Here is a 20,018-nt window from a genome sequence, read left to right on the forward strand (position 1 = left end):
TCCACACTTGACGCCAATTATAACCAAGATTATCAACGCCTCCATGGCTAACGGAGAATTTCCTGATCAGTTAAAACAATCCCTGGTATGTCCATCTTTAAAGAAGCCTTCATTGGACCCGAACTGTCTCTCAAATTACAGACCGATTGCAAATCTATCTTTTCTCTCAAAAACAATCGAAAGGGTGGTCGCAAATCAAATATACAGATTTATGGCCGAGAACCAGTTATTTCCAGCGATGCAGTCAGCATACCGCAAATACTACTCCACTGAAACTGCTTTAATAAAAGTCTCAAATGACATCCTAAGAGCTGTAGATCAAAAAGAAGAAGTAGTACTTGTTTTGCTAGACCTTTCCGCTGCGTTCGACACGATCGACCATAACATATTACTTGAAAGAATGGAGAAACGTTTCGGATTTGGAGGTATCGCACTAAAATGGTTCAAATCATACCTAGAACATCGTGTTCAGTCAGTGAAGATCAAACACTCCATCTCTAAGCCTCGACATATCTCCTACGGCGTACCCCAGGGATCAGTACTTGGTCCACTACTCTTTCTAATGTATACCTCGCCTACAGAAGAAATTGTTGCTGAACATGGCCTAAACTGTATGATATATGCCGATGATTCGCAACTTTACATAAAGATAAACTCCTCTGACAGAATGCTAGGCATGGAAAGATTGAAATCATGTGTTAATGCAATCATGGAGTGGGCCAAGAAAAACAGATTGCAGTGCAACCCTTCAAAAACAGAAATCATTCATTTCCTCTCACGCTTCTCAAAAAATCCTCCTTTCTGTAATATCAATATTGGAGATGATATCATTAATTTATCTAATACTGTCCGAGACCTAGGCGTCATGCTTGATTCTGTGATGAACTTACGCTCGCATATAAATTCCATCTGTAAATCGTCGTCTCTAGCAATCAGAAATATCGGTCGCGTTCGTAAATACCTCTCGACGCAGCAAAATGAAAGATTGATACACGCCTTTATCTCATCGAGACTTGATTATTGTAATAGCCTATTGTACGGTCTACCGATTTGTGACATCGAAAAATTCCAACGGATCCAAAACACAGCTGCCCGCTTGTTAGTCGGTGCCAAATCAAGAGACAGTATAACACCTATACTTATGAAACTTCATTGGCTCCCGGTCACAAAACGAATTCAATTCAAGATACTGTTGATAACATACAAAGCACTAAATGACATGGCTCCAACCTATCTTGTTGAACTTCTTAGTCGATATATTCCTGCACGAAACCTCCGTTCATCAAATATGAATCTACTTGAGGTCCCAACAATTCGAACTAAAACGTATGGGCAAAGAGCATTCTCCTACGCAGCACCGTATTTGTGGAACCAACTACCTGAATGCATAAAAAACGCCGAATCTGTTGACTCCTTTAAACGCTTATTGAAAACTTATCTTTTCAAAAATTAAGCCACCAGATTATTTGATATCGTACGTTGTCAAACATATGCATAACACGTAATAATTCATTAGTTTAGATAGAGTAGCGAATTGCATGTATAGGATTTTTATCGAAATTTTGTTAATTTGTAATTGTAAAGCGCATAGAGTTCAATTTTAATGCGCTATATAAGAACTTATTATTAAATTAAATTAAATTTTTTCCGAGAAAGATCAGAGGTCTTTACGATGTTGGAGCTCGCTAACTGTACCAAGCTGTCAGACAAGAGAGACTGAAATTGAATCACAATCGGTTTTCTTTGTTTGATTCGAAAATGGCAGATAGTTCAGCGAACAACACTTTGCAGGAGTAATTACAATGCTGTCGATGTTTTCATGAAAGCGCTTCAGAGCCGCGTGCAAGCCCTCTCTGAGCTCTTCTCATCTGGTTAATTGCGGTTTGTCAACCCCTCGCGCAAAGTCTCTCAAAATTGTAGCCTGCAAGGCAAGAATCCTTTTTTTTAGTCCATGTCTGAATCAAGACTTGTATCGAAATATGAATAATTCGCACGTGTGAAAGAAATAGTTCCGATATTTGCCTTCGTCAAACAATTGTGTACTAAATGCTCGCAACTGACTGTCAACTACGTATTCTTTCTTACCGCTAGTTCTTTGCTCCTCAGTTCCAAACCCACACCTCCCTTCCCAAATCTTTCCCCTAATCACGGACCTCATCAATTCACAACATTTCTTTGTCTCGTGCAACAACGTTTTATTTTTCTTACTGAATATTTTTTTAAAGATGCTCTGTAGTAACAGAGAATGATAATAAGAATAATGATGATAATAATAATGATAATAATAAACCTATGCTTACAACACCTGGGCAAACCGTATATCTATTCATTATATTTCTCTTGTTTTTTTCCAACATACTTGACTTTTAACCTGACGTAAACTGCTTGCTCTTTTTTGTACGTGTAACTTTCCAGTACTTAATATACTATCGTGAATAAAGAAATATGAAATACAAATGTAACAAAGAAAATAAAATAATATATAAAATCCATCATCGTTTAAAGAGAAATCGATTTCCAAAAATAATCATCTTCGGTCGCAAATGCTACCATTTGCCTCTCTATGTTTGCCAGATAACATAATTCCCATTCCAGAAGCCGGCATTAAAAATCTACAATTTTCTTTTATTTTAATAAGTACTTTGTGTGCTTCCTTGCTCACTTCTCTACCACAATCTACGTGTTTAATAAAGCTTAACCCAGAATTTAGAGTAATATTCATTAGGGGAGTAACATTTTGACTCCAAAAAATTAAAAAAACAAAACCAATAACAACAACAACAACAACAACACCCAGATGCAGACTATATCCTACTGTAGTAACTAATGAGGGAGACCCCTACAATTTTTACCTTTACCCTAGACTAAAACATAAAACATAAAGAGCCAACAGTGTTCTTTCTTGTGGGTTAGTGTCAAAAATTTACACTGGAACGTCAAAGTTGACGCTTTCAAGAGTCACAACAGATGCCGTGAAATGGCGGTCTTGGCGGCGGTACTTGATAAAAGATGGGTTGCGTAGGAGAGTCACGGCCAGGAACCAGCGGTTGACCGCCTTTTGAGACATGCGTGGCCGACGGGGCTCCCGACTAAAGCCTGAAAGACAAAGAGAGAGGAACGGCAATATAAGGTAAAGGTTTGGACGAGATCTGGAGGGACTTCGTCGAGTATTTCAAGCTAATCACCCTTCAAAAAAATTAGTTCATGACAACAAAGGAATCATAGCCATAGAGAAAATAGACCAAAAGAGAGAAATTTCTTTCGTACTTTGAGTAAGAAGGGAGACAAAATGTCTTTTTTTCCTTCACTGTTGTTTTGGAATGGCAACGAAAAGTCATTTAAACAAATACTACAAAGCTTCAGAGCGTCCTGCCTCGATGCCAAACCTACAGTATACAGGCTCTGTCGGAGGTCCGGCGACAAAATGCCTTAAAACACGGTACTTGGAAACTAATTCTAACGTTAAGAACTGAATACTTAAGCACTTCAGACTCAAGGTGAAAAAAAGGTTACACCTGTAGGGATGTTTCTGTTCTATATCACCCAGAATACAATCATGTTTTTAATGGTCGGCTTGATATGTAACTGTCAGTGAGATACGTTTTAGTTCCTCAAAAAACTGTGAAAGTGGCAAAAAAGAAAGGCTAACTTTCAATATTCCCGCGTGACCAAAGAATGGATATGAAATGAATAGTAACTAACCGAACATAGCTCGCATCGTAAGTTTCTTCTCAATAATACCCATTTTTTATCAAATCTGACTTGGGATATGGGGTACGTTTTCTGCCAAATTTTCCACGATTTCACAATAATAACGACGCTAACAAAAGAAAATTATGTATTTCTTGCCCTCTGTGAAAAGATCATTTCTAGTGTTCTGATTGTTTGCTGAGTGCCGGTTGCCAGTGCATAAACAGCGCTGTGTTTTGATCTTATTAGGGAAACAAACGTGCGAATTGTCTCTAAGCTACAGTTGCCCATTTGTCTGTCCGCCAATCCGTGCGCACGCTCATTTGTCCGTTTATCCATCGAGCCAATCACGATCATCCCAGCGGAGTCAGGATTCCGACCGTTTACTTACCGTCTTGCGAGGGCTGTCGATCTTTTTTTCTGTCAATAAGCAACTGAGAGAACACCAGAATCACGGGATGACTGTGGGCAACCAGCACAGTCACAAAACCAAGGTATTCGACAAAAGCTGAAAAGAAAATGAAGACAATTTGAATTGAGAGTCGAAGGTTGTCCAGGATCCCTTAGGTTATGCTTTAGTTAGCACAATGGCAACTCTATAAATCTCGTGCAACCCTATCGAACGATCAGATGTAAAGCTATTACAAATCGCTACTGAACCACTACCGTTTGCTGCGTTCTGGGAAATTTGTTGGATCTTGTCTGGAGTTTCTGTTCGACCTTCCTTTCGTCGCAGAAGTCTTACAAACATTAATTCATTGGTTAAAAGCTGTTTTAGGAAATAGTGAACAACATGGCAGCATAATAGGTCTGTATGTTGTATATCTCACTTCACATAGCCTCTGCCGCTTATAAATTGCGCGTGCTACGTACCTTTGTCCCAAGCCTGGAAACCCTGCATCAGTGATGTTCGATCGATACGCGAGATGAAAATCACTCCTAAAAGCACGCCCTGTAGAGTTCGCATAAAAGCAGAGAAAAGTCTATGAATTATGTTGTAGAAGAAGAAAAAGTACCACATGATGGAGAATAGTCGCCTGAAAGAGAGAGAAAGAGACCAAAAATAAAGTGTACACGATACGGGCTGAATATTTTAAGCTTCGTAACCCATAAGCAAGATGTGAATCTTGGAGGATTACTAATTAACTTGGGTGCAACACACAACAAACCAACAACCACAACTACAGCAACAACAACAACCATCACAGCAACGAAAACAACAACACCCACCACCACTACAACAACATCAACAACAACAATAAACACACATACAATGATAGCAATGTAGATATATGCCAAAAATCTTCTCATCAGAGACTTCTCTGTCGATGAGTTTTCGCGTCGACGTTCAATTAATCTACCGCAGCTTTGAATCGAACGTTCTCTCGGCGAGACGCGGGTTGACCACCCAACATACAATAGCATATGATATATCCAATCAACACAATAATAAAATTTGCTACGCCATTGGTCATCAGCAGCCAAATAGGATCGAGCGGAGTCCAATTCGGTCTGTAGTCGTAACAAAATTTGGGAAAGAGACTAGAGATCGGTTGTGGTTGTACGTTTTCAGTAAAATGAGAAAAAGAAAAAAAAAGCAACAGTTAACTCGGCAAAATGCGAGACAACAGCACATGACACGTTCTGTCCAATTACCCTGGCATGACGTGTTAACTGTCCCTTTCACTGTCCTGTTACACTGTTCAATTACACATATGACGCGTACACCGTCCTATTAGTGCTAAAATCGGGCTGGTGATAACTAATCACGTTCGAGAATTTTGCTTTAGTTTTGATTAGTGCACTAATGGGACAGTGTACAGTTCACGTTATGCTTGTAACTAGCCATTCAACGTAACATGTCTGTGTGACTATACGCGTTATATGCGTACTGTTATAATTTTGTCAGTCACTTGATCAATTACGGACCGAATTGGACTGCACTCTCTCAGGCCTAGTACTAGTCATAAATGCCTACACGTGTTGGTCAGAAGTAGATCAGTTGTTCAGGGCGTGCGTATCACACAACAAGAGATTCAGCTCAGAATGATATACAACAATACCTGTTATCAATTGTGACAGTGATGTTTGGATAAGTCGAGTCACGGAAGACGAAATTTGTCAGAAACAACTGGAACAACATCTGAAAAATAGGCAAGGCCAAAGTGGGTCTGTAAAAACAACATCCCATGAGTATTAGATTGCGTCTTTCGAAAAGCCTTCAAGTCTCACAATAATTATGAAATTATGATTATAATTATAAAACGAGCTTAGCCATGAAATCCTGATCCTGCAAATATGTTACTGTATCTCGTTTTGATGCTTAAACAATCTTTAGAGTTGCATTCTTCATGTATTAGAGTATTTTTCAATTGAGTGTCGAAAGTAATCGATGATTGCCGTGATTTTGCTTAACTTAGCCGTGTGATTGGTCCAGAAAGCTCGCGCCACCTTCTCAACCAATCACATTCAAAACTTGAACGAATCGTGATTTGATCACTCGTGTTTTCCCGCCTTTTACGCAGTACGCCCACAACGATCACAATAAGCATACGACAACAATGTGATGCAATCATATGACTCTCATTCTTAAGATTCAAATCGATACAACATATACATCGGTAAAACTCACAAAAAAACCAATTCCGCTTTCTTTCAAATGTTTCCATAATTCTGGGATGAGCAATACTTTCGATTTGAAAACAATTGTCAGAGCAGCAGCCACAGTTGACAGAAAAATTGTCAGGGTGCCAAAACCTAGAAAAGAAACGAAGATAAAACATCAAAGAGCTTCATGGTGAGATCACATTTGTACCAAGAGCATTGCGAAATTACGAGCCCACTTTATAGTATCAACAAGGTTCATCAAATACTATTACTTCCCTTTAACGACCGCGTTGCTTCTCAACCATGGTTAAATCATGAACAATCTCAATCTCTTCAAATTCAAGTTTTGGCAACAACATAAAGGTATCGTTTCATAAATCTACGGTAAACATTCACTCAAACACGACAACTCTGTAGAAGAATTAAAGTCACTAGGGAAAAAACGTTAAATAGTCCTCTTAAAGGACCACGTAAACTTTATTCTCAGAATTTCTAATCCCTACCATTGCGTATTTCTTCAGTACATCTGTATCATGTTCAAACAGGGTCAATGTCAGTATCTAAGAAATTGCGTCCCCACCCCTCCCCTAACCCAACATTAACCCTAACTTGTTATCGGTTGACTGTTGTTGGGTTAGGGGAGAGGTAGGTGGCAATTGCTCAGATACTGATGTCGATCATTCAAACGAGCAAAGGAACAAACAGAAGATTTGCATTTAAGATACTGAGTGACATCAAATTCATTTTTTTATACCAATGAATGTGTAAGCTATCTCATATCCAGAAAATCGGAGACTCTTCCCCTAGCAAGGATAAAGAAAAAAAAAGGCAACAACAGAATCTTAATGACACACTAATGCACAAGACATTGGCGATGATTATTCTAGCAACATACAGTATGCTTGTCACATGACAAGCTTTGTAGATGGCTTGATTCAGAAGTCTTAAGGTCCAACCAAGGACTCACACAATTTTTCTGGGTCAAGAGTTCTTGAAAATCTTCCGTTTTCTATCATCATCATTATATTTCTGTCGTTTTCTTGTGTTATCATCTTTATGATTATCCTTTTTCCCCGTCACTACTATTGTCATCATCATCATCATTATTATTACTAGTATCTTAAATACTAGTGCTATCATTGTCATCATCGTCATGCCGCAATGATTCGATTTAGGGCCGAAGCGCTTACTTACTTTTGGTACTTCAAGAAAGGGTGTTTGTTCGAAACAGGGCGCTTGTTAGGGACAGGGCTTCGATGTTTATTTGAAAAGCATCAAGTAGACTGGGAAATGGATTTGTTGTTCCAGGATCCATCCTGACTACAACGACTAGCCAAGCAATCATTGCAAAATTTATCGACAAAATCATTCGTTTGAAGGAACTACGAACTCACGTGGACATAATTGTTCAGAGACTGAGGGAAAGACCACCGTTTTTGTAAAGAGGCATTAACCCCTTACATCCTAACATCACAATGCACATTCGCCATACTGTTCTCTATACATTTCCTAAGGTGCTGACAAGGAGAATTTATTGAATGATCAAGAGCTTCTTTAACTGGTGATCATTTCCTTTATTCTCATGACCTTAATGTTTTATTCAGGGAGATATTCTGAGGAGAAATTAGATGTTAGTCACTTTCAGGGGTCAAAGGGTTAAGTGAACAATTAAAGAAAGATGAACTACGGTTGATCTCAATGTCCGCACATTCTAACAGTGTGTGTTTTCGGTATAGGGGCGCTCGTTGTAATGAGGATGCTTACTCAGTAGGGGCGCTGGCGATTGTTAACAAAAACAGAATCGAGGGGGCGCTCACAAGCCGGACGGGACGCTTAATGGAATGAGGGCGTTAAATCGAATCATAACGGTTACCTGTATCTTCATCATCCTTTACATCATTAGAAGTATTATCCTTGTTAATTGTCATTATTATCATCATCGGTATTATTTTCTTCACCATGATCACAATTTCATTCAAAATATGGTATCCAGTCCTTTCGTACCAACCGTCGTTTCGTAACTAAATTCGTACCCAGTTTGGGCAAAGGCAGTTCAAGTTTCCAAACAGCCACCGTTAACATGCAAACATGTTTACTTTGTGCAGTGGGCGAAATCTAAAGATCTGTATGGAAATGAAAAGTCGCCTTCTGAACTAGTTTTCAATACGAATAAAGTAACCTAGCTATTCCTATGTGACGTAACAAACCGACCTTACGTTTAACATGCTTAACATGGAAAACATACTTTCTTAGTAAGGGTGCGAAACAACTCAACCGACTGGATACGAATGGTCCTGGAAACGACCGGTAACAAAAAAACATAGAGCACACTTTTGAATAGGGAGTTTAAGAAAACCACGACGGCGACGGCGACGACGACGGCAACGGGAACGACAGGAAACAAAATGTTTAATAAGCAGAACAACAGCTGTACACGTGGGTAAAAAATCTGTAAATTTCTTTGCGTAAATCTGCAGAACAACAACATGAAATGACCCAAATTTGCGTTCTCTGGAGAACGTGAATGACGACGGCTATTTTTTCAAACTTCCTTTTCTAATTTAACACAGTGTTCCATATTCAGATTTGAGATATTTTGACAGCGAGAAAGAAAGTACATGACTTTAGGGTATCACGAGATTCGCAGGTAAAATATAAGTTCATTTTTTAACCAACTGCTGTGGTCGTTTCTTAAACTTCCTATTATCAGTCAGTTAACCACAATACGTACCACTGAAGCTGCAGGTGTCAAGAGCAGGTCCTTAGAAAATGTTGCTTGCCCTTGATACAACTGAAGCCCGTGTTCTCTGAAATAAATTTAAAAACATTGGACATGAGCGCGTTGGTTCAGAAAACTTTTACAACAGCAACAACTCCATTTTGCAAGGGTGCATAATTGCCACGGAATACTTTATTTCAATAAACAGTATAAAATAGAGTCAAAAAATAATAAAAAACAACAACAATAACGACGAAATAATGAAAAGGACCATCAAGCAGAAATGTGTGCAAGGATATTAATTGAAAAAAAAAATACATATATATATTTATAATTTCATCACCTCTACCCTGACACTGAATTTGTAACGACCTACATGTGGAGGAAGCCGTAAAAGCGAAAAGTCTTCTTGAATAAAAAATTGAGAACACGATGACTGACTCAGGAGAAGCTTCAGCGTTTCCAAACTGAGATGAAAACTCACCGATGGCATTTCACGCAGTGGAGCAACATCAAAAGAGAAATGACAGCAGACAAGACAAGTCCTGCTTCTATCCCGCCTGCAAAGAAAACTAAAAAAAAAGAAAAAAAATGACCATAAAAATTTACTATCTAACCAAGCCTATTTACTCATCTGTGGTTCGTAATAGTTTTTTCTGTTTAACTGTCTTAATACATAGATTTAGCCAAGCCTAAAAGCGGAGCTCGCATTTTTTTTCCCCGCACTTCGCAAGGGCACAACGCCTTGCCCAGGCCAGGACTAGAACCCGGATCGTCCGACTCGGACGGAGCCCAGCACTGACCACTGGACCACTGGACAAAGCCGTGGCGTTGGCGCGCCCGCGGTACACTTGACCAAGCATGTTAAAAGTAGCACCTTGTACGGACGCCCGTACTGTCATAATTCCAATTTTTTTCCCCTTGATGGGTTTCTAGTACCATTTTGTATAATTATGGAGCTACGCTCTGCGAGCTTCGCTATTAGCGGTTGTTTGAAGCACTAAGTTAGGATTGTATATTTTTCAGGTAGGTTTGGGTCGGGTAGAAAACAAGAAGGAAGGAGGTTTGACTCGGGTCGAAAACAGGAAAGAGGTTTGGGTCGGGTTGAAAACAGGAGGGAGGTTTGGGTCGGGTTGAAAACAGGAAGGAGGTTTGGGCCGAGTAGAAATCAGCGAGGAGGTTTGGGTCACGTCGTGTCCCCTACTACCAAACCCTTCTTCGTTTTTTTTTCGACTCGACCCAAACATTCTGTCATTCGCCCCGTCGATATCATCGTGCTTTGAATTTTACTTCTACGCATGGTTTTCTAACTGAACAGCTGGAACAAGCTATTTTCTTGTTTACAGACACAAAAACTTACCATAGAGGACGTTTACAAAATTAGCCGAGCTGGTGTCACCATGAGTTTTGTACTTTTCAATATATTCCTTCTTATCACGTCCATTAGAGAAAGAACTGCCATGAAAACCTGAGTAGAACGTAACACATTAGAAGAGAGTACCAGCATGTAATTCCTTTATGTACTAATGCTGTTGTTTACCATTAAAATTCTCCTGCTATGAACTTACAGCTAATTTGATGTTTGACTTCAGGCATAGATTTGCACTTTGTAGCATTCAAAAACTCTTCCACGAGACCCGTTCTTATAACACCTGATCTTCTGCCTCTAACAAATTTTATGAACAAAGCTCTTGATTGTCAACTCGACCGCTGGCACTCTTTCCCCAGAATTGGAGAGAATACTGAGCAGTCGAGTTACCTGTGGGCTGGAAACTTTAAATCTGTCTCGAAAGTAATACATAAAATGCATTTACGTATGTAGGTATGTATGAGAAAGGAAATCAAGCACGAAAACAGTAATGAGCGTGATAAACTTATGACCACGGTGACGATGACCATGGAGATAGTGTAATTCACTCCGTAAGCAAGTCGCACAGTCAGTCAGTCAGTCAGTCATTCTGTCATCACAGTATTACCAACAGCGAAAGCAAATATACAATAGTTCAATCGATAAAAATTATCCAACTCACCTAAAAGATCGTTAAAGCGCTAACCAAAGTTTTTGAAATGAATGGCGTCGAAAATCTAAAAGTGAAATTTAGATAAAGTTAAAACAAATTTTAACAACAAACGACTGGGTGTCATTTAAATCATCTCCTTATTCAAATTGTTCCTGTTCGTGGCTCAAAGACATGGCGCGAACAAAACATCTTTACATTTCCCTGGTTTTTAGAAACGACGAAGCAGCCTTGAAAACCAGTTTTACTAACCATATTCCCCCTGTTTGAAGCAACACAAATAGAAATTATACCACCGATCCCGAGTAATTAGAAAATCATGATCATCTGAATGAGTTTATGCAAAAACGAAAGAAATATGTCACTTGATTTATTCATCACCAATGTATGCATCAATCCCACGTTTATGTTATCGTTGGTGATCAATGTCAGCTCTTTTCTTTACGTACACGTTCTTTTCAACCAAAAATGACAGCCTTACTCGTGGGCCAAAGGAATCAAGACTGATTGGAGCGCTTTTCAGACCAATCACAAAGAGTAATGAGTGAATTGAAAGATTCACGTATAAGTCTAAAAGCGTTTAGCCAAAAATTCTGCGGTCTGATTGGCTTTGCTAATCCTTCACTTATTAACAATAAAAGTGCAACATTTCTATTTGAGCAACAGACCGAACTTTCTATCGGTGTACCGGCATGGCAACCTACTTGAGTTGTTGGGAGAACACGACAAAAGTCTGTAAATCACTCGCCCCAGGCTCTTTATTAACAAAATTTTCCCGCGTTCTTTTAACATCCCAGGTGGGTTTTCACGCTGGTAAACCGATAAAAATTGCGGTCTGATACTTTTACAGTATAACTTAGAACAAAGCAGATGGCTTAACCAGTACAATAAACGGTAGGGTTTTAACCAATCAGGGCGTAATATCTAAGTTATTACAGAACGCGTAGCAGTTACGAGTGCGATGTCTGAATCAATGATAACTCAGAGAAAGTCACAAGCGACCAAATCTTATCGGTTTAGAATAAACCAACAACTCGTAGAAAATTTAGCAACAAGACAGGCTGGTGTTTTTGTCATCTTTGTTTACAACCGTATAGTGTCAGGCTAATCCCTTAAAAAAAAATAACTCTCTATCACAACGCTGATAGATGTATTCTGTGCCAGGTCACTTCTCCGACATGTCAGCTCGCCAACACTATTGGTCAACTCGTCAACAGCGACATATTTGGTCAACTCTCATTTCATAATGTCAATTTTAAAAAGCTCAATACAAGACTGATATTCAGTACTAATTAGTGATATACAGTGCGTAACGTGAATAGCCTATGTACAGATTGTAAGATAAAGAAACCTGTCTTGTGGTTAAGTTTTTAATGCCCGGCTGATATCTACTGAGAGAATACAGTTATTTTCCTGAGAATTTTGTGTTTTCGATTCAGGCTTTGCCCTCATAAGCTGTCAGGCGATAAAAATCTCATGCGAATAATCTTACCGTGGGAAAAACCCATTTTACAACAATTTATCTGCATAAAATTTTTATGTAGTATATTGTCAGAGTTTGGTATCCAACCCTGCTAGATTATCAATTTTTACCGCTTACGAAATTGATCCTGGATACAGGAGTTCCGTCATGTGAGCGATCTCCGTTTCTCTAGCCAAACGCGTACCGCGGATTTCGTCGCCACCCTGGAAAAGAAAAATTAATGATATTTTGTCAGCAGTAAAAGCTTCCACGCAAACTTTAACAACAGTTATCCTTTTCTGAGGATGGTTCCAGACAAGTTATGAAGTACAGAGAGGGAGCAAGCAGTAACTCCTCCCCAATCTCCATCCTTGGACAGCTTTTTATAGCCAGCGTTCAAAACTGTGAGACGATTATCACGAAAATCGCGAGTTATCGACGAAATATCGTGCCACAGAAACACTTGTCTTGTATATGTCGAAAGTAACCATTATCGCTTTGTTTATGCTTCACTTCACTCTTTGATTGGTCCAGAAAACTCGCACCACTCTTTCAACCAATCAGATTCAAAACTAAAACCAATCACGACTTGGCCACCCGCGTTTTCCCGCGTGTCAGGATGTTTGGTTATTTTTTACTTGGACTTGTCGTATGGCTCTGAAAGGTAGAAGCTGTTGTTAATACAATCGCAATAGAGTATTGCACTATTCAAACAAGTTTTGCCTTGGGCGATATATCGTTTCAACTCAGCGATATACACTAGTGTTACGTATCTTGTTTCCTTTTGGAAATCTCCAGGAACGTTTCAATTTTCTTTCGCTAATTTTGCGAGAGAGTGGTGGTTTCTTATGTTATCCTTTAAGGCGGAAATTGGCGCACAGCTAGCCAGAATTGATCACCTCGCGCATGCCCGATGTTAAACTGCTGTGTTCCTCAGATGTGACTTACCCTTCTCTCAGATGGGAACCACTTCTTTCTCACTTCACGATAGAGCAGGATACCGAACCTCATCTAAATGAATGCAAGGTAAAGGTTGATTGGAACTGACCCCAGATATGTCAGGTAAAATAATTCCTTCTGGTACTCTCCCTTAGGGAAAAAAAGTAATTACAAAAAGAATAAATAAATAAATAGAATAAAAGAATAAAAAATATATATGAATAAATAACTAAATGGGGGCTGGTCATTATTCATCACCTGGGGGAGGGGGTGGGGGTGGGGTAGGAGAATTTTCGTTCTTCAATATGATAAATTGACCTGATCACCCCCATAAGACTCAGTAATATCCCTACAACCCCCCCTCCTCCCTCCCACCACACACCCCACCCACACACTCATTGGCTGCTATTGGCAGTCAATTTCCTACAGTCCCTTGTTTATACTCTATGTAACCCCCCCTCCACCCCCTTTATACTCTTGAAGAAATACTACATGCGGTGAAACCACTTGACTGCCCCTTGTGGATTCACTTTAGTTTTGAACATTGTTGGCATCATTTCTATGATCAATAAAGCTGCAGACCAAGGTTTGTTTGATTTGTTAAATATCATTTTGAGAAATATCAAAACAAATATGCTGAGTATTAAAAACGTACAATTTCACTTGATTCCTTCATATCCTTACCTTCAAGTACTTCATACACTGAAACTCTATTCCCAGTTTGAAGAAGAATCTACGAAATTAATAACGCTGGTTTGCTTTCCTTGCCAATTAGTTTTCATCTATCACTTTGATAAAGTACTTTTACTGTAGTATAACACCTCAACCCTTTAACTCACCACTAACAAGTGGCGTAGGTCGGTTGTGATTGATCAGTCTCGATCCGTTAGTAAAGTTAGGTCGTCCTGTTCGGTTCGTTTGTAATATTAATGTCATGGATGAGTCGTTGGTATGGTGCCGGTAGTGGTTGACACCTGTTGAGGGAAGTCTGTGCCAAGTTAGTAAACCAGCTTTCTGGGGTCAGTCGTTGAAAGTAATTGGTACTGTAGGTTAGGCATTGCGCAGAGTCCCAGTCAATAGTGTGGTTTGTCGTCTTGGTCTTTGCTGTTAGTCAATAACTGACGTAGTTTGGTAATGGGTTTGTGAGCGACGCGGATATTGAATGGTTGTAGGATGCGTGAGATGTTCTCAGATATGCCTTTTTTGTACGGTATAGTTGCTGTGGTCGTAGGAGTTGCGTTGTTGCAAGCTTCGGTAGTAGTGGTAGGTCGGTGAGTGTTTCGTCGGATGAAGTCTTCGTTATGGTTGTTCTTGGAAAAAACACGGTCAAGGTACTTGTTCTCGTCAGATAAACTGTCCGTCGTGTTGCATACTAGTTACGCTCGTCGCGTGAGAGTCCTGATGGTTGTGGCTTTGTGTGATGTCGGGTTGTAGGAAGACTCGTCCAGTAATCTGTCGGTATGTGTCGGTTTCTTGGCAGTCTAGAAAAGGTAGTTTACCATTTTCTTCGACCTCTCTGGTGAACTGTATATCAGTGTTTTGTCCGTTAAGGTGGCGGTGGAACGCGACGATTTCGTCTTGTCTTACGGCGGTGAATGTATCGTCAACTTTGCGTAACCAAAGCGGTATCGTTTGTCGGTAGGTCGAAAGGGCGCTTTCCTCGATGTTCTGCATCACAATTTCTGCTACAACAACAGAAACTAGAGACCCCGTAGCTGTACCGTGTAACTGTTTGTAGTGTTAACCGTTGTACTGGAAGTAAGTTGACTTAAGGCAGAGGTTTAGTAAGTCCATAATGTCCTCTGTCGGTAGCGGTAGTGGGTCGGTAGATTGTCGGATTGCAGTCTCAGTACATTGTGGTGCCAGTTGAAGTGGAATACTTGTAAAAAGCGATTTCACATCAAATGACACTAGTTCGTAGCCGTCAGGTATCTGTACGGTCTCGGTGGCGTTAATAAAGTCCTTGGTGGAATGTAGTTTACGTCTGGATTTGCCGGTCAGCAGTTGTAGTATTGTCGTAAGGTACTTGGACAGTTGGGATGTGGGAGAACCACAGAAAGAAACAGTAGGTCGCATCGAGAAACCAGGTTTGTGTAGTTTTGGTAGACCGTAAAGTTTCGGTGGCTGTGGTACGTTGAAGCGCAGGAGTCGGGTCACGTTTGAGTTCTTCGTAGGTTTGTTTTTCGTTAACTAGTGCGTCCATTTTGCCGTGGTAGTCAGTCTTGTCCATGACAACAGTAACTCGTCCTTTGGCGGCTGGTAAAATAACTATGCCCTCGTAGAAAATGGTAAACTACCTTCTCTAGACTGCCTGGTAAGCCGTGACGACAACTCACTACGGACAGCAGTTTACAAAGCTGATTTACTAACTTGGAACAGACTGCCCTCAACAGGTGTCAACCACTACCGGCACCATACAAACGACTCATCCATGACATTAACATTACAAACGAACCGAGCAGAACGACCTAACTTTACTAACGGATCGAGACTGACCAATCACGACCGACCTACGCCACTTGAGTCTTACAGCCAATAACATTGCAGCAAAATCGACCAATCAGTTTACACAAACCAGACTAAGATCATTCGACTGACAACAAATATTCACTTGACTCTGAAAATGACTTCCGCTCAGGTTGTCGAAACGTCAGTCACCACTACCAACAACAGTCCTCCTAAGAACTACACTCACCCGGACGATCAAACAACACTATTACGAGAAATTCTCGCTTAGTCACTCATGGGAGTTAAAGGGTTAAGATCAATATCCATATTCTCTAGACTCTTCACTATACATTTCCATTGGTACTGATCAATCAAACAATCTTTTTGTTATTCTCATGTTCTCAATGAATGATTCAGCAATATTACTGGAGGGAGAACTAACATGCTGACTACCCTTGGGGCTGATAGGGTTAATTAAGCAGAGAGAACCAAATTAGTCTATTGTTTCACATGTAAGCCATGCTGTGTTCCTTATTTACCAGGACATGTGTACAAAACATGGTCCAAAATTAACACAAAACATCACTTATTTCAAAGCCAAGAGTAGTATTCCCCATTAGAGTAATATTTGAATTAAGTATTGGCAATTGTAGAGTTCTGAGAACTGTATTTGCTAATTAAAAAACAAACTCACAGTCTGATTAAATTGGTATTCATAAACAAAGTAATAGCTAGCTCACCTGATTGTAACAAAGAAAACCCAGCAAGGACCCAACCAGTCAGTTGTCAGTTGTCAGACATGCAAAACATGGGTAGAAAAGGATCCTGTATACAAAAACTGTGACAATATTCTGAAAAACTAATTAAAACAGAGGAATTAATTTTTTAAAATTTCTGCTAGCTCATGTTGAGTGCTAGACTGCTGTGCAGGTAGAGGGGGTAAGTTTCTAAAGAAACTGTGGTGCTGCATCAGTGGGAGAGTATAACAGGGTAATTTGGTATTATTGACTGAGTTGATAATGGAAATTGCCCACTTTATAGAGTTTAAAAGCTGACATTTTGAGTTCAATAGCCCTTCATCAGAGCAATTGAAGGAATTGTGGGTTGTGTGTGTATTTATATGCAGAAATTGGAGCTATGCTATTGGTGGGAATATGGTGACAAGAAAACAAGAATAAATTAGCTGACTGAAAAGCATTCGTTGATACCATGGGGCTTAAGAGTGCCTATTTGAGAGAGAATTTTTGTTCTGGAGTTTTGCAGCCCTCCGAACCACCTAGGCCCCCAGAACAACCCCAGTAGTACTGCTGCAAACTCTGCAGAATGCAACAAATACTGCATGCACTGATGCTAACAACTGGCTAAGATGCAAACCAAACGTTTGAAAATGCTACTGACCATACATGTATTTGCTCTTAGTCATTTAAATTGTATGTTAAATTCCATATAACTATATTAACCTTTTCTTCATAAACTAATACTGACCTATGGCAACTGAGTTAACCTATAGCTACTATACTCTTTAAAATGATTTTAACAGTAAGAGAAAAAACAAAACAAACAAACACTCAATTTATTCAAAATCAGGTTGCTATGGTATGACCACTTACCCTGCACCCATCCAGCTGGGTCAGGCATCTGAAAAATTCCATTTTCTGGTTGTAAAAACATATCCAGGCATGTGCTGGAAGTGGCTCCAAACATAACAGCAAAGGTGAATCTGTTGCCAAAACCACTTAAAAAATCAAATGGTCTGAAAGGAAACCACACAAACATTGGTAAAACAGTGGCACCCAAACAGCTCACTTAAAAATACACTCCCATTAAACCCATTCAATAAGGGAATGCCTCATATTATTGCACTGTATTTATATTCTGACTGAAATGGCACAATTTCCTGATAGATCAGGGGTGGTGGTGTTTTTGGGTCAATTTTTGCTGTGTATGTACCACTGGCCTCTCAGAAAACCTGCCCCATTATAGTCTACCCTGTGGCCAATTACACACCTCATCTGCTAAGTAAGTCGCTTTACAGGAAGTGTTATTTTTGTGGTCCCATCTACCCCTGTGCTGCTGGCCTCTCAGAATACCGTAATTTCCGGTCGTTTACCCGCGGGTAATCTGCTGATTTTGCATTAAACGCGCGCCACTGCGGGTAATAGGGAGGTGCTGGTTATGTGACAATTTTAAAATCCAGTGGTAGTTGAATTGAAAAAAAAAATATCACCAACATGCGTTTCCACCTCTAAAGTAAATTTTATTGTGTTAATAGTGCCGCAAAGCGGCACGAAAACATGATGCCGACTCGAGTTTATTTCACGCATAATTAGTTGCGCGACGAACAAATTATTATCGGCACGCGTGAAAACAAAACCTTGATGGTGACAAAAATTATCCATAGATATCCGGCGCATCAGTAACAAATTTCCATTTAACACTAGCTTGAGCTAAAGAGAATTTTCCCGTTTTAAGGGACTTGTTAGGCCCAATAGAACCGGAGATATCGATTTTTTCAGAAATCGCCGACAGTACTTTATAATTCAACTTTTAATACTCACCCAGCTTTTTTTCAACAAATCAACATGGCGCTGAACGATCGCTCGCACAAAATGTGGCCACAAATTCGCATTCTGTCAAGTATGAAACGTTGAGATTTGGGCATGGGCCGCTAGTGTTTTTACTGTATAATCTTATCAATAAAGTACATGCTAATATTGACACAGAATTGTGCACGCGTCTGAATTTCTTTGACCTTTAAACTCGACAAAGACGCTTCGAAGTTTTCGAAAGTTGGATCAGACAACTTTTAAAAGACTGAAATGTATCACCTTAATGTCACGTTTTCGCCACCAAAAAGTTGAATAACAACGTGCGGGTTATCTACCAGTGCGGGTAATCTGGTGACTTTTTTTTTCGCCGTATGCAATAATCGGCCGGTGCGGGTAATCGGCCGTGCGGGTAAACGACCGGAAATTACGGTACCTGCCCCATTATAGTTTATTCTGTAGCCAACTATACACCCCATCTGCTAAGTGAGTCACTTTACCAGAAATGTAATTTTTGTGGTCCCAACTTAGTCTATTTCTGTTTATAGATGCATCTATCTAGCTAAAACCTTGAGTCTTTTAAGTAGGTCATGATCCTAATGGTTGGTAATCGAGCCCACATTGCCATTGTCATCAAAATGGGTGCCTTGCAGGGAGGCATATAGGTAGCAGCTTCCTAACACTTTGGCAATATCCAACAAAGCTCTAAAATAAACCAATAGTGTACTTAATTCAATAAAGTGATTGATACACTGATACTATAAGACTTGTGCACCTCAGCTTTATTCATATATGTTAAACTAGAATCACCTGTCACTTAAAATGACATGCATGACTATCCATCCTCACTCTGATCAAAATGGATTTAGGTCAGTGTTGGTTTAATCAATGTCAAGCCTACATGTAAAATATTGTTGAAATATACAGGAAGTATACCTTAGGGTATCCATGGCTTTTTGAGTTGCCTTGTACCTAATGAACACCAATGGTGTGGAGTCCTGGTGGCATTGCTGTTTCATCTGGGTTAAAGTTTTAAACATTGAGATTACTGACAATGTAATTGCTTTCAATTGTAGAAATGCAAAAAATTTGTCTCTTTCAAAAAATATCATGCACAACCTATTAGTTAATATGACATGCATTTAAAGACTGAACTGTGATGTAACCTTCAGCTGGGGATGATTCACCTGTCATTTTATATTACATGAAATTGTTTTTGAATAACTGCGTATAAAACTTCAAATGACGTTTTGCAAATTTCATGCTGCGAATTTGAATATTTTTCAATAAACAAACGATATACCTCGAGGAGACGACAGCGCAAGGAAAGAACCAAATCGCAGAACGAGCGCGCGCGAATCTAAGGCGCAGTCTTTCATGGAAATATCGACATCCACAACAGAGTACGTACCCCTGAGAAGTGTTCTCCGCGGATCTACTTGCCATTTTCAAAGCAATCTATTGAGGCAATTGCACGTGGTTCAACCTCTCTCGTCTGACAGCTCCTTTCATTTGGTTCCGTGAATTCGAATTAGATTATTGTTATCTTACGACCTATCGTTTTTCTCGGAAAATTAGCGGAAGAGAAA

General features: G+C 39.7%; 1 protein-coding gene across 6 annotated transcripts; it reads right to left on the minus strand.

Annotated features, from left to right (window-relative positions):
* Positions 1 to 2,191: 2,191 nt before the first annotated feature.
* LOC136276776 (stimulated by retinoic acid gene 6 protein-like) lies at positions 2,192 to 19,990 on the minus strand. 6 transcript variants are annotated; one of them, XM_066160098.1, is made up of 17 exons: positions 19,841 to 19,990; positions 19,366 to 19,448; positions 17,494 to 17,636; positions 16,624 to 16,742; positions 14,120 to 14,168; positions 13,445 to 13,585; positions 12,635 to 12,720; positions 11,047 to 11,101; positions 10,377 to 10,484; positions 9,501 to 9,588; positions 9,029 to 9,104; positions 7,052 to 7,100; positions 6,323 to 6,447; positions 5,754 to 5,833; positions 4,564 to 4,727; positions 4,082 to 4,198; positions 2,192 to 3,096 (listed from the first exon to the last, which is right to left on the minus strand). In XM_066160098.1, exons 10-17 carry the CDS (start codon positions 9,527 to 9,529, stop codon positions 2,924 to 2,926), a joined length of 813 nt encoding a protein of 270 aa, XP_066016195.1. In that variant the 5' UTR covers positions 9,530 to 9,588; positions 10,377 to 10,484; positions 11,047 to 11,101; positions 12,635 to 12,720; positions 13,445 to 13,585; positions 14,120 to 14,168; positions 16,624 to 16,742; positions 17,494 to 17,636; positions 19,366 to 19,448; positions 19,841 to 19,990; the 3' UTR covers positions 2,192 to 2,923. The 6 variants fall into 6 exon arrangements, with proteins under 6 accessions (XP_066016195.1, XP_066016198.1, XP_066016196.1 ...); XM_066160101.1 differs by having other exon boundaries at positions 12,628 to 12,720; XM_066160099.1 differs by having other exon boundaries at positions 12,635 to 13,153.
* Positions 19,991 to 20,018: the final 28 nt, after the last annotated feature.

This window comes from Pocillopora verrucosa, chromosome 13, assembly GCF_036669915.1.
Source record: "Pocillopora verrucosa isolate sample1 chromosome 13, ASM3666991v2, whole genome shotgun sequence".
Taxonomy (NCBI): domain Eukaryota; kingdom Metazoa; phylum Cnidaria; class Anthozoa; order Scleractinia; family Pocilloporidae; genus Pocillopora; species Pocillopora verrucosa.